At 47.0% G+C, this 13428-nt stretch overlaps 1 protein-coding gene across 3 annotated transcripts in view; it reads right to left on the reverse strand.

Annotated features, from left to right (window-relative positions):
* Positions 1–306: 306 nt before the first annotated feature.
* The window catches only part of HUNK (hormonally up-regulated Neu-associated kinase), a 44668-nt gene continuing 31546 nt past the window's right edge, over positions 307–13428 (reverse strand). The window contains exons 6-11 of one of the 3 annotated variants that reach the window (XM_017821876.1): positions 13106–13241; positions 9265–9433; positions 8414–8497; positions 4142–4205; positions 1665–1881; positions 307–1536 (exon numbers count right to left, since the gene is read on the reverse strand). In XM_017821876.1, coding sequence (XP_017677365.1) covers positions 1227–1536; positions 1665–1881; positions 4142–4205; positions 8414–8497; positions 9265–9433; positions 13106–13241 — 980 coding nt within the window. In that variant the 3' untranslated portion in view covers positions 307–1226. Of the gene's footprint in view, positions 1882–4141; positions 4206–8413; positions 8498–9264; positions 9434–13105; positions 13242–13428 lie in introns of all 3 variants that reach the window. The other 2 variants (XM_017821877.1, XM_017821875.1) reach the window with 2 other exon arrangements.

Consider the following 13428-nt stretch of genomic DNA (forward strand, 5'->3'; position numbering starts at 1 on the left):
AAAGAGGGGTAACTCTCACTCTCAGCATTTGCCTGGACACCAAACGAAGGGGGCAACAAAATTGTTTGCAAAAATATGGTTGTAAATAGGGCTAAACCTTCTAATTTACAGGAAATGGGGCTGAAGACAAAAACAGAACCAAAAAAAAATGTTGCCAACCTCTCAGATATATTGTTTACTTAGAAAAACATGACCAGTACACAAGGACATGGTGTCTCTTAAGAAAGTTTATCTTCACTGCTCATGACAACACCCAATTTTTGGTAACCACTGCATTACCAATCCTGGAGTATAAAACAACCTTGGTACAGGTTCATGTGTCCTTTATTAGTCATTTTAATTCACTGCAGTCTCTCAGAGAAGCCTTCAGGTGTGTCTAAAGCTGCCTTGCTGTAATAGGGGCTACTGCAGGTGTGGGCTGGGTTGTTCAAACACAGCCTTTCTGCAATCTGGATTTCTGTTTGAAGCATCTTTTTGCAGACTCATCATATGAAAGGAACAGGCCTTCAGTGAGGTGAATTTCCACATGATGACACTTGTTTTTAAATAATCCTCTTTCTTGCGAGTGAGGTGATTAAATCAGTGGGGTTTTTCAGGGAAAAAAAATTACTCTGTTTTTAGCTCCTTTATGTAACCAACAGTAAAATCTGCTTTGACTTCCAACATTCCCACTTCTTCTGAACGTTTAGATCACTTGTGTCTTCATTCAAGCTCAAAGCACCTTCACCTCCTCGGCAGTGCTCGTCAGCGAGCTGACTTTGGACAGAGTACCTGGAGTTTCTCCCCCTGCCCACCCCGTGACCAATGCCTGGAGCAGTGCCACAGGCAGGAGGAGCAGGGACAGTCTTACCACAGATCCTGGACGGGACTGGCATTCCTGGCACCACACAGATCACCTTGAGGAACCAAACCCTCGGCGCCTCCAACCAGCCCTGCTGCAACACCAGGTGAGAGCTGTGAAAATACACACTCACGTGGCTCTTTCAGGACATGTGTTACTGTACAGTCAGGTGCCAAATGCTAATATTTCTTAACAGCACGAGCAGAGCCCTTTTCTTTCAACTTCAATATGTAGGACAACGCCTTCCTTACGAGCAAACCTCTGGTTTCCTGCTGGAGCACTGGGGTGTGTTCCGCAGTGACAGTAACATGCCTGTGGCTTTCCCTTCTTGTTTAAAGTGGAAAAAGGTGAAATCCCAGAGCAGAGCAGAGCAAATCCCAAGATGTCAGGCTAGCACTGGCCACTGACAGCATCTGCTGCGCTGAAGGAGATCTGGGTGGGGCTCATCTGCTGCAGCTGAGGCATCCTGGCCTCCAGCGGCTTCTCGCTGGCCGACTGCATCGTCTGGCTCCTCTTCCTCAGCATCTGTCCAATCCCCATCATGGGGAACCTGCCCCTGCTTTTCACACAGTTGGGGCTGCCCAGGGGGTTGTTGGACACCAGCTGGGTGGGGGACACGGCTTCTTCCTTCGCCGGATACGCTTTTTCCTCGTAGGTGAAAGAGACCTGGGTGGGGTGGACGGGGGACGTGCTCCCTGGGGGGAAAAGCGGGGACAGTGTCCTTTCACTGGAGCTTTTGTAGGGGAAATTCATTGGGGAGCCTAAAATTCTGTACTGGTGAGAGGGGGAAACCTGGTCTATTTGGTCCTCTCTGTCAACTGACTCGAAGGAGTGCACAATGTTGAGGATGAGGGGGGAGTCCTTGGCTCGGCCCCCACTCCGGGCTGGCTCCTGCTGCGGGGGAGATTCCTGCCTCTTGAGAAGCCGAGGGGTCCTGGGGGGCGGCTGCTGGACCTCGAGGTACTCCAGGGAGCTGGAAGTGACACAGCCTGTCTTGGTCGCCAGAGGTTCGTGGAAAGGGCTCACTCCCCCGCTGGAGTCTGCAAAGCAATCGGAGAGAGAACCAGGAGAGCGGGTTGGAGTCACTGGCACTGCCTTCCCTGACAGGCAGGTCTCACATCCCCTGGGGCACACTGCACAGGAGCCTGACATGCACCAGCCACCACAAGCTCTTGGGGACACACACTCAGAACCTCATTGCCTGACTTAGGGACACACTCAGAACCCACGTCCCCGACCCTCACTCGATACTTATGCTGTTGTTCCATGGGAAATTCATCTGCCACCTCCCTCAAAGGCAGCAGGAGAGCTTAAATTGAGTGGGACAAGGACTTGAAAAGGAAAACCACAGGTGTCTTCAGCTGTTTGTATTAATTATATCCTCTAAGGCCACGCCTGACAAACCTCACGTTTTTCCTCTCTTAGCACAAAACTTTGCCCGGCTCTTACTGGATCTGTGTCCTGTATTCACTGCCATACCTAGAGACACAGTGAATTAATCTCTGGTGTCTTTCCTTGCATTTTGGAACAGAATCTGCTCTTGGTTTCACACATGTAAATATGGAGTAGCTGCACTGGCCAGATTCAGGCTGTTAGAGTTGGAACAGATTTGCTGCAACGACTTCAGCAAGAACCTTCCTCTAGCAAGGACCAAAAATAAATGGAACAATCTTTGCAGGATTTGGCCCAGTAAAACAAAGCAGCTTGTGGAGAAGATCTGCTCAGTTTCTACAGGATGCTGGCACTGGCTCATGCCAAGCACGTTTTGCTGCCTTTATGGAAAGCCGTCCAAGGAGCCTGATTGCCAGGTCCCCCTAATTGAATTAACCAGAAGTTAATCACTGCCCGTGAGTTCCCTCAAACCACCTAAAAGGTACCTCAAATAATTTAAGTCTGCCAGCCCTCAGGTCACAGCCACAAATCTCACATGTATTTCCTGTGAAGGGATGGTCTCATCAGGGGTTGAGACCTGAATGGATGAACAAGATGGAATCTCACACTCAGAGTTGTCTGGCAAAAGCAGACCAAGGTTAATCTGACCAGTCTCTTTCTAAAACCAGTCAAAATTATTTGACCACTTCATTTAAGATGTGTCAAAATATGGTTTCTATAAAAGAAATGCTTTAGCTGAGATCTGAATGATTTTCGGGTTTCAGATCAAAAAAGCAGGGAGAAACCTAAAGAGGAACAAAACCTAATAAGTTGACTTCCCCCTGTGCCTTCCTCCCAAAAGGGACAACGAACGGGAGCAAAATGGGCTTTGTTTTTTTTTTTTACATTTTTCACAGGAAGTATGTCCCATTTCTGACCAGCTCTCTGGACTCCTGCTACCTTGCAGCAGAGGTGCCTCTGCTGCCACAAAAACGCCATTTGGACCTATTTTTTTTTTTCAGGTTGACAGCACCAAATGATGAATCATGAAGTCATGAGGACGAGCATGAAACCACCATGAGCCACCACTCTAAATAACCCCCTGACACCACAGTAAATGCTTTACATCACTCTATTTCCCCACACTGCTCTGTAGTGATCACCCCTTATTTAGTTCCTTATCTAACAACCAGCCACATCCCCTTCCTGCTCCTCAAGGTCTCCCATCCATGTGTGCACTACCAACACTCCCCTTTCCCTCTGCTCCTTTCTCCCACCTCCTCTTGCCAGGAGCTCTCACCCATGCCTCCCACCCTGTGTGATTAATGGTCTCCTCTGGCTGTCACGTTTTTTCCTTTCCCTGCTCATGTTTTTTCCCCTCCTTTTGCTGCCTGAAATGTGCTGAGCTTGCCAGTCCCACCTGCCTTTCCCCTTTCTCCATCATCAGCTGCTGCCCACTGCTTCTCCCAGGGATGCCATTGCTACTGGCACATCCTCAGGGTCAGGGATTCTCCCGTGCTGCTCCTCAGCCCCCTCTGAGGAAAACACATTCTCTGGTAGGAAGAAGCTTGTCTACCAGCTCTGGTTTGTCAGTGATCTGGGGTGGGTGTTGATGCTTTCAAAACATCAGTGTGAGTGCAGATGATTTGGTGTAAAAAAGAAAGCTTTTTTTAAAGCACTGCAGGAACTCTGTCAAACACGAGGAGAAGCAAAAGTGAGGGCTCATGACTGCTGAGCACTGTTCAGGACGTTTTGCTCCATGTTTGACAACGTTATCCAGTCCTTTCCCAGACCAGCTCCTGAGCTGACAGCAGTGCAAGCCCATTTTTACTCACAAACACACAACACACACAGGACAGGCTCATTAACACTCATTAACACTCATTAACATGCTCACAGGGATGAACCACAGGCGTTTCTGCCACCGACCTTTCTCGGGAGCCCCGGCCTTGGCGCCTTTCCGGTCCTTCAGCAGAGCCTTGGTGTTCTGGATCTGTGAGACAAGACAGGAAGAAGGCTGTCTATATGAAACTGGACTATTCTCAGTTTTCTTTGGGGGCTGATGGTGAAGAATCTCCCCTTTCTTTTCTTGTTCTTTGGGTTTTTTGTCCTTTAAGTTGTAAAACAAACAAGAACAGTTGGGTTTACTCAAGGGAAGGTTCAGTGAGGCACAAGCACTCCGCTTACCCAAGCTGGATTAAGAACTTCACATTTACAAGGAACTTATCCTGACTACTCAGAATAACTAAATCTTCCACGTCTCATTTTTCTCTGACACGATTTCGTGGCTCCCATCTGCTCTGACATCCGGGCAGTGAGAAAGACAGCTTTGGAAAATTAAAGGAAAAGGGAAGTTTTCTCTTCAGAGGACATTTGTCCTCACTGGAGGAAGCAGATACAGGTGTGTGCTCCTCCATATCTGAAATACCCTATTTAAGCACCAAAAAAGGTCTTTGATTTCTCCTTATTCCACTTCCTCTGACATTTAAAAAGGTGAGCTGCTGAGCTTTAAATAAGTTTAAACTCTTTAAATAATTTATTTTCTGTCCAGACAAGATCTGGAGGAATATGGCCCTTGATTTTACAGCATCTCTGCAACTGCACAAGACATGAAGGGGGAGAAAATTCCTGGCCCAAGCCTTCCCTGAGCCCTAACTCCTAATCATGAAGGAGAAGAGCTGAAGGTGGGACTGCAAGAGCACATATCCTAGATAGGTTTGATCTCCAGTCATGACAGAGGAAAAACAGAACCTGGGAGTAGGACTCTGAAGAGGAATCCAATTTTCAAAGCACAGTTTTACAGTGAAAATTCACTGCCTCTTCTTTCCATCACTGGATTCAGCACAACACCCCTTATCTGCCACTGATTTCTGGGGGAGCCAAAAGTCTTATTTCACGTCCAAAAAATCAGGCATCAAATTTGTGGCTTTATTTTGCTACCCCTGAAAAGCTTCAAGGATCTCTTGCCTTTCTGGGACAGAGCAGTGTGGTGTGGTTTGAGACGTCTCTCTCAAAGAAGAGAGGCTTTTGTTTGGGTTGGTTTGGGTTTTTTCCTGTGGTCATAATTCTCATTTAAGCAACATGTTTTGCTGCGTCTTATTAAAAAGTCACTGTGAGTGCAAGTTTTTTTTAAAAAATGCAGGAAAGTTCCTTCCCCCAGTTATGTGTTTCCATCCTTTACCTCCTCCAGTTCCCTTCCCTTTGGCCAGCTAAAGCTAAAGCTGGCTGACCCCTACACAGCTATGAGCACATCACAGAACTGTTGTCACTCTGCATGACACCTTCATCCACCCGATGCCTTTGGTGCCTTTAGAGGCTGTAAACACCTCTGGCACCAAGCATTTATTCCTGCCTGGCCACGCTGTGCTTGGAGCAACACAGTGTTGGATCAGGCCCAGCATTGCACAGTCACTCCTGATGAGGATAAAGGAGTAGCAACAGCAATGATGATGATGATATTAATATTAATAATAATAATATTGCTGTGTGAATAACCTCCTGCCACAATATAGTCAGTGGCCTTCACCCTGCTGGTGTGTTTTCTCAGCCACCCCACACAATTAAAGCACCCACAGCAAAGAAAACTCACATATCCGGTGTTAGCAGTTAATTAGTTCACGCTAGATGAACACTGCAAATGGTCTTGGAAGTGTTTTTAAAACTATTAACGTTGCTCCTTAATGACCAAGGTTGTGAGAGGGGAAATGACCGAATCCCAAACTCCCAAAGTGCCACACACTATTCTATTTTAAAAGGGAAGGAAGATTTCATTCGGGGGAGTTACAAAAGTTTGCCTGGCCATGTCGTGCTGCCCCACAATGCAGGACTTGTACCGGTACTTTATACTTGATAGGTTGGGAATTACATCATCCTCTGCTATTTCCTGTCCTGACCTCGACCCTCAAACCTACCCTTAGTCCCAGCAACGGATTTGAAAGACAGATAAAGGGTGTTTGCCTTGGCCATGTCTGAAATGGTGATAGGGCAGTGACACAAGCTCCTAAAAACTGCACATTCCCTGGGTCTGAGCCCCCCAGCTGCCCTGGGGGAGGCAGGTACCCCCTGCCTGCTCCCCTGGGTGCTCTGGAAAGACAGCCACTCATCCTCTGAGACCCCTCCTACTAAAAGAGAGATGGAGAGAGAGACACAGACTCGTGCCTGCCTCCCTCCTCCCTGTCCATGCTGAGCGCTCCAGTGAAACCAGCCTGCAACAGCCTGGTTCCTTGGCACTGCCAGCAGCAACCAGCACCCCAAGAAAACCCTAATGGAGAACAGGGGCTTGGCATGACCAAGGCCCCCATGCCCCCTGCCTGCCCCAGCTGCTGGCAGCCCCTGCCTGAGGCCAAGTCCTTATTTCACACCCCGGGAGTGAGGTGGATGAAAGAGTCCTCAGCTGGAGCCGCTGCTGACCATCCCTCCCATCCCTCTCCCTGCTATTCCCATGGCAACACACAGCTCTGCTCTTGTGCAGTGCCTGCCAGGGGACCAGTGCCTCCCTGTTCCCACTCTGGCAATGGCAGGGAGGGATCAAGGGACTCTCTCCAGCTCATGAAACTTCCTGAGCTTACAAATCCCCTGCCCCTGAGTGCCGGTGGCACCCACTGATCCCAGTGGCATGAGCTGGGCACTGCCAGGGCTGTGTTCCCACCCACATGAAGGCATTCTAGGGGAGTTTCTACCTTAGATACAAATGGCAGTAGCACCCCAGCATCTGCATTCCCCTCCCTGTGCAGCTCCACCTGTCCTGGTACAGTAAGAATCACATAATCCCCTTGAATACAGCTGAAGCAACAGAAAACATTGTACAATAACTGGTTTGGGTTGGAAGGGATCTTAAAGATCATCCAGTGCCACCCCCTGCCATGGGAAGGGACACCTTCCACTAGACCAGGTTGCTCCAAGCCCTGTCCAAGCTGGCCCTGAACACTTCTATCCTCAGCTGTGCCCATGCAGAAAGAGAACAGACTGTGTTATTATTATTGCAGTGTCTGCACTGTGAGTACATCCTGGTGACTATTTCAAGAAAGACATGACACCCCCTCAGCCTCTAAATAGCTACCCTGGGAGTAACTCTGAGTGCAGGAGAGGCTTTGGAAGGAGTTTTATCCCTAAGCATGCCCACAAACCAAACTGGGGCCAAATACCAGCACTGCCATTGGTTTCCAGTTATCCTTAGGGAACTCAAACATCAGCTCCAGGCAGGCCCTGCTGCAGCCTCCCCGGTACAGGGTCGGTGCACAGAAGCTGTGAGCTCATTCCTGGATGGCTGGCATAGCCATCCCTGGCACAGAGGAGTGGCACCAGCAGCAGGAGGAAGCCGGCCCAGGGAGCAGCGAGATGCTCCATGCAGCATCCCAGTACCTGCTTGTGTTTCCAGGGAAAGGCTGCTCTGCAACAGCTTGAATAAGCTGTCAGAGCATTGTGAAATATTATATTCATTGAGTCTACCCACTACTGATACATTTTAAATAAGATGGTTTTGATTGATGTAAGAAAAGAGTAAGTACTTTGCCCTGCTATTTCCATGGCTTGCAGCTCAGCTTGTCTTGCAAGAAGTCTTTGTGACAAACAAACCCAACCACGACACAAATCTGCCCCTGCAATTAGATCATCAATCCAGAGCTGAGGAGCAGCTTTTGAAGCAGGCAGACTCCTCAAGAATGCTGCTCTTTGTGTTGGCAGGGAAGACTTGCACAGCTCAGATTACTCTTGTAATTTTAGTGCTTGGCAAAGAATCAGCCAAGGAAGAAAAATCCAGCCATGGTTTAATAAAAAATACCTTCTCTACTCACAGGCAGAAAGGCTGGAGACCAGAGTTCTCTGCCCTACACCACCAAAGTCTAAAGACTCAAGGAGAGTCTCAAGAACACTCAGTTTTGATGTTATAACACCAGCAACTTGCACCTCAGAATGAAACTATGGAGCCCTATGATTAAGTTCACATTATTTTGCTGAACAGAGCCTTAAAACCTTTTAATTTCTTCAAAAAAATTCAAAGTCACCTTTACACTTCTACTCTAGGGGGTTGATACTTGTTCCTTTGAAAAAGAATTGAGGGAATTATTTGTCCTGCACAGGAATGACTACGGGTCTTTATTTTTCTCCACAGGTCCACAAATCCATCACCTTGATCACAATCACCAAAGATCCTCAAATTCAATATGTTTTCAAAGCACTTTAACGAGCTTTGGTGAGCTTTACCTCATAGGAGTCTTTATTTGCCTTGTATTTTTCTATCTGGTAGAGCTGGTTCTTGTGGAAAACACTGTCCTGGCCTTCGGCCTTCTGTGGAGAGAAAAGCACAGAAAAGTAAAATATGTGGGACAATTAGGGAAAATTAATGTTCAATTATTGCTTAATGTACTGTATCCACTCTTGGCATTCAGTGGAGGAGCATCAACTTACAGAGCTGATGATTTTGGTCCACTACATTTTAAATGCCCCTGGTGGCATCATCAAGAAAACATTCTCGTGAAAAAAACTGAGAAAGATAAAAAATTAAGAAGCTGTTGCCAATTTGGAAGGCCCAGGACACACTCAGGGGCCAGGAAGGTCAGCAGGAGGTCAGATCACATCAAACTTTCAGCTAAGTTTTCACTTAAAAGCTAAATAAAACCTTAATAAGCTCTTAAGCTTTCTCTTGATCTCCTGAATCAAGTTACATGGTGTTATTGATATCTCAAGCAACAGAACTATGTCGACACAGGGACACAGCACATCACAATCACAGAATCACAATGGACACATAAGGCTCTGCATGGCAACAGTTTGCTTCCTGCAGGGTAACTGCCCTGCAGGAGGGGATCTCCTATGGAAACAGGGAGACACAAAGCCTATCAGCAATTACCTTTGCAACCTGGGGAATTTTTACTTGGAATAATGTTAATAATTTGGGGAATACTTCCCCTTCGTGCTACAAAATTAGGAAAAAAAACCCCCAACCCAAAACTCGGGTGAAGCCTTGGGTTTCCCAGCAAGCTGGGAAACTTTCAGGCCTTTTTTCCCTCCTGCTCAGCCACTCGTGCAGAGAACCAGAAAGAAGCAGGGCTCACCCTCAGGCTGGCCAGGTAACGCTCCAGCTTCTTATTGAGCAGGAAGTAGATGGCGAGCGTGTGGCTGGCCCTGTTGGAGAGCACGGTGTTGATGACATCGCTGTTCTTGTAGCCCAGCTTCTCAGTCATGTGGAGCAGCACACTCTGGCTGAGGTCCTCCAGGTGAATCCTGCACAGGGAGAGAGGCAGAGCACTGAGCTGGAGCCGTCCTGGTGTTGGGACCATCCTGGCATTGGAACCATCCTGCCGGTGACGGAGCCTCAGAGGCGATGGAGCCTCGAGGGGGGACCAGGCACAGCCTGAAGGGCTCAGGGACGTGGGAGTGATTCTCTCTCTCTTCCCATTAAAAGAACAGGCTTTTTGGGAACCACTGGCACTGTAGGAAGCTGTGATAGCTGAACAAACAGGACTCTGCCCACCGTGTCCATCCCTGGTATGAAATGGCACCGTGGTGCTCAGGATGTGCTGTTTGTTATCCTACACCCGACCAGTGAGGACCATCAAGATTATCACAGTACACATCTGGTTTTGAAGGAAAAGAGGTCAAATCCAACCCAGATAGCTCCCTGAAAAGTCCCTCTCCTTGCAATCAAACACCCCTGGCATTCAGCTTCACGCCTTACCTGTCGCACAATATCCGTGCTCTGAGTAAGAGAGGGAATTTCCTGCTGGAAAAGGAGGATGTGCAGGGCTATTGCAGCAGCTCTCAGAGTGGTAACACTGCTGTTATACCCCTGTCAGTTAAAAGCACGCATCCAAGCCATGTTTATGTATCTGCTCTTCTATAGAGTCTGTAACAGGCTCAGCCAAGGCGAGAAATGGAGTGGAAATGGCAAAGCATCATCTCGGTCTAAGTTAAAACCAGATTTTCCAAAGAACACTGCTCCTATTTAGGCCTCTAAGAGTGCTGGCCAGATTCCCAGATGTACCTGTCAGCTCCCATCCATCTCCAAAGAAATGCTGGGTTTCACTTGGTTTCTAAAGGATATTCCTTGCTCCTAATATCAAGCCTAGTATCTGGCTAAGGCACGGTGGGGGAGCTTAGGCTGTGGGCATTTTTGCCAGCTGCCTTACCCCTTCCAAAGGATCACTCTCACCTTTCCCATTCCTGCCCTGTGCACCTGTGCTATGAGGAATGCCCAGACAGCAGCCTGAGTCTGATCTACAGCACTTAGACAAGATGTAAAACAGCGTTTAACAGAAAAAAAAAACCAGTCTGGAAAATCTCAAACAACTCTTTCCCTTTGTTCCCCTTGCTTATTAACAGTCTTTCTGCCCCAAAGAAATGCTTGGGGTTGGGTTTTTTTCAAGTTCAAAAGCAAAACTTATCTTGGCCATTGCACGTTGAGACATCTGTACAGCAAAAGAAATTCAAGCAATTTCCACTTGAAGTGCTCAGCAAAACGGGAAATTTTTGCTTGCCTCCAGGGAATTTCTTTAACAAAAGCAAGCTTATAAAAAGCCTGGGAGAATATTCTCCTGAAATTGCAGTTTTTGCCGTTCTTCCACCTTATCTCCATGTTCTTCCCTTTCCTACCACGTTCCTGTCTTTGCAACAATGGGTGTTATGCCCAGAATAGTGCAAGAACATAACACAGCTTCTTCTGTGTTGATTAAGAGGAACTGATTCTTTGCAAATTCAGCAGTGGATTTTTCACACACTGTTTCAACACACCTTATCCATATCTGCACACTAAGGAAAACTTGGGAGAAATTCCATCGAAGCTGACTCCGGTGGTACTTCCTGAGGCAAACTCAAAAGCAGTCAGGCCACATATTTAAGTATTTCAAACTTTACAGATTATTTCCCCCATAAAGCTCCAGTATGACAAAGTCTAGGGTTAGGGGGCATCAACTAATGAAACTAAAGCAATATTATTACCAAAAAAATGAAGTGAAAGAATCTCTGTGGCTTTTATCCTTTACAGCTTCAAATGAAATCTGGGTTCAGATAGAAGGAGTATCTACTTCCCTCTTAATTTCTGACAAAAGGATGGGAAAATAAGTGCAACAAGAAAGAAAGAAGGGAAGAAGTTGCCCACCTCACTGCACCAATAAGTAAACTCTGGAAGGGACCCACAACCTCACAAAAGCCTGACAACTGCAAGCCAGGAATTAAAAACAGAGGCATGAAAACACACCTACAAATGCAAAAGAATTGTGAAAGCTCATTCAAGCCTTACTTCTGTATTTTTTCCTCTTTTCTGCAGCTAAGACTCAAACAGACAGAGAATTAAATTACCCCTCCAGGTCTCTGTTACACTTACATTGACTTAACAGATGCCACATTTAGTGGATTGATTGGGCTCATTATGACAGTGATTTCATTAGCTTAATGACTCATTCAGTTTACACTTGTTTTCCCTTTCTTTACCATACAACGTTCACATGTACCACACTCAGCACAGTCCAACGCACCACAGACACTCAGATCTCCTTTTGCTGAACACCACACTGGGCAAAGTAACCCAACTGCCCTTAAATTTGCAGCAGGAATGTCAAGAGAAGGGTTCTGCCTGCTCTCATTCCTTGTGAAACAACTCTTTGTGGGGGCCACCTTTATATTCTGTCCACGAAGGTCTGGGCATCGCAGGCCCCACTGTGCCCTCCCTGTTTCAGTGGATGGCCCTGGTGATGCCCCCTGGCATCCAAGCTGCTCAACACCCATCCAACACAAACTTTGAGGGTGCAAAACCTGTGATTCTCCTCAGGTCAAAGACACAAAGAGGTGGCCTGGTTGGTGAACAGCAAATCCTTTTTGGGCAGAGGACAGTGGGTCGCATGTTCAGATAAAAGTCATCACACCTCCAGGCACACACTACATCTGGTTTGTAACAACTGTGTGTGGGGAAATTATGATCTTCACTGAGGGACTCTCCTCTTACTGAAGTCAGGACAGAAATTTTGGAGCACTGTCAAATTTTAAACACCAAATTTAGGCTTTAATTTGCTGTCTTTGCCTCAGTGTTGCCTGACCTGCTGCAGGTACTGGGCTGTGTATGAGGCACAGCTGGAGGGCTTTGATAGAGCAAGGAGGTTTTATCTGATCAAACACAGACTTGTATTTCCAAGTGAGTTGCCTGAGGCTCCATTTACAGTCACTGGAGAGGAACTGGTGTCTCCTGGGCACAGAGTCATCCTAAGGCAGAATCAAAGAGAAGGCAGATGAATCGTTATGTAAAGAGTGCCCTTGTTTCTCTGCACTGACTGCAAGGAGAGCCTTGCCTGGCTGGCTCATGTGGCAGCTCTGCACATGTTTAAAGTCAAGCAAGATTATTTCTAACACCAAAGTGGACCACAAGTATCTTTCCTTCTTTTTCTTTTTCCCTGGATGGATGTTTCACTGACCATGAGATTTGTTCTCTTCTTGCATTTACTCATGTATTCAGCAAGGTTCAAGATGAACAACAAGGCAAGATCACTTAACTCTGACCTTTCTTTTCACTTAAACCACAGAGCCTCATGGATATAGCACAAATAGGCAGAGCCTCTGTAAGGAAAATAGCTTAGATTTTACTGAATTACAAGAAGATCAGAAGCTGCCCATCACACATCCCCATTCCGAAGTCTGGAGCCAATTAATCCCATGATCTGCATCCCAGACCACCCTGCAAATAATACACTGTATGCCAGCTTCTAATTTAAGGTATTGCTTTTGACCATTCCAAGCAACACTTTACTCAATCCTAACAACTTTCATGATGGAGTCACAAAAGCAATCCCAGAAAAAGCACTGGGATGGTGTCACAGGAGTGGAACTGAAGCTCCAGAGCCGTTCACATTTTCACACACATGATTTACAGACACCCTGGCAGGCTTTCTCCTCCCTTCCAGGCAGTACCTGTTTGGATAGGTGACATTTGGTGGTGCTCTTCCGGGGTAATTCTCGTTGAGCCATCGATTTGCCAGGGCCTGCTGGATGTTTGGTCTCTTTGCAGGGTCTGGCTCCAGCAGAGATCGTAGGAAGTTTATGGCAGCTGTGAAGAAAGCAAGGAAGAACCCCAAACAATAGCTATGCCATCCGCTTTATGACTTACACAGTAGTGCAGTTACTACAGGTGGGTAGCCTGGCCAAGAGTGTACTAAAAAGCAATGTTTTCCTTACGGTGTGCTCTGATGTCCTTGGGAAAATGGAAGTACTGATAAGGGATTACTAAGTAAAAT

This window comes from Lepidothrix coronata, unplaced genomic scaffold, assembly GCF_001604755.1.
Source record: "Lepidothrix coronata isolate B3197 unplaced genomic scaffold, Lepidothrix_coronata-1.0 Scaffold93, whole genome shotgun sequence".
In the NCBI taxonomy this organism is placed as follows: domain Eukaryota; kingdom Metazoa; phylum Chordata; class Aves; order Passeriformes; family Pipridae; genus Lepidothrix; species Lepidothrix coronata.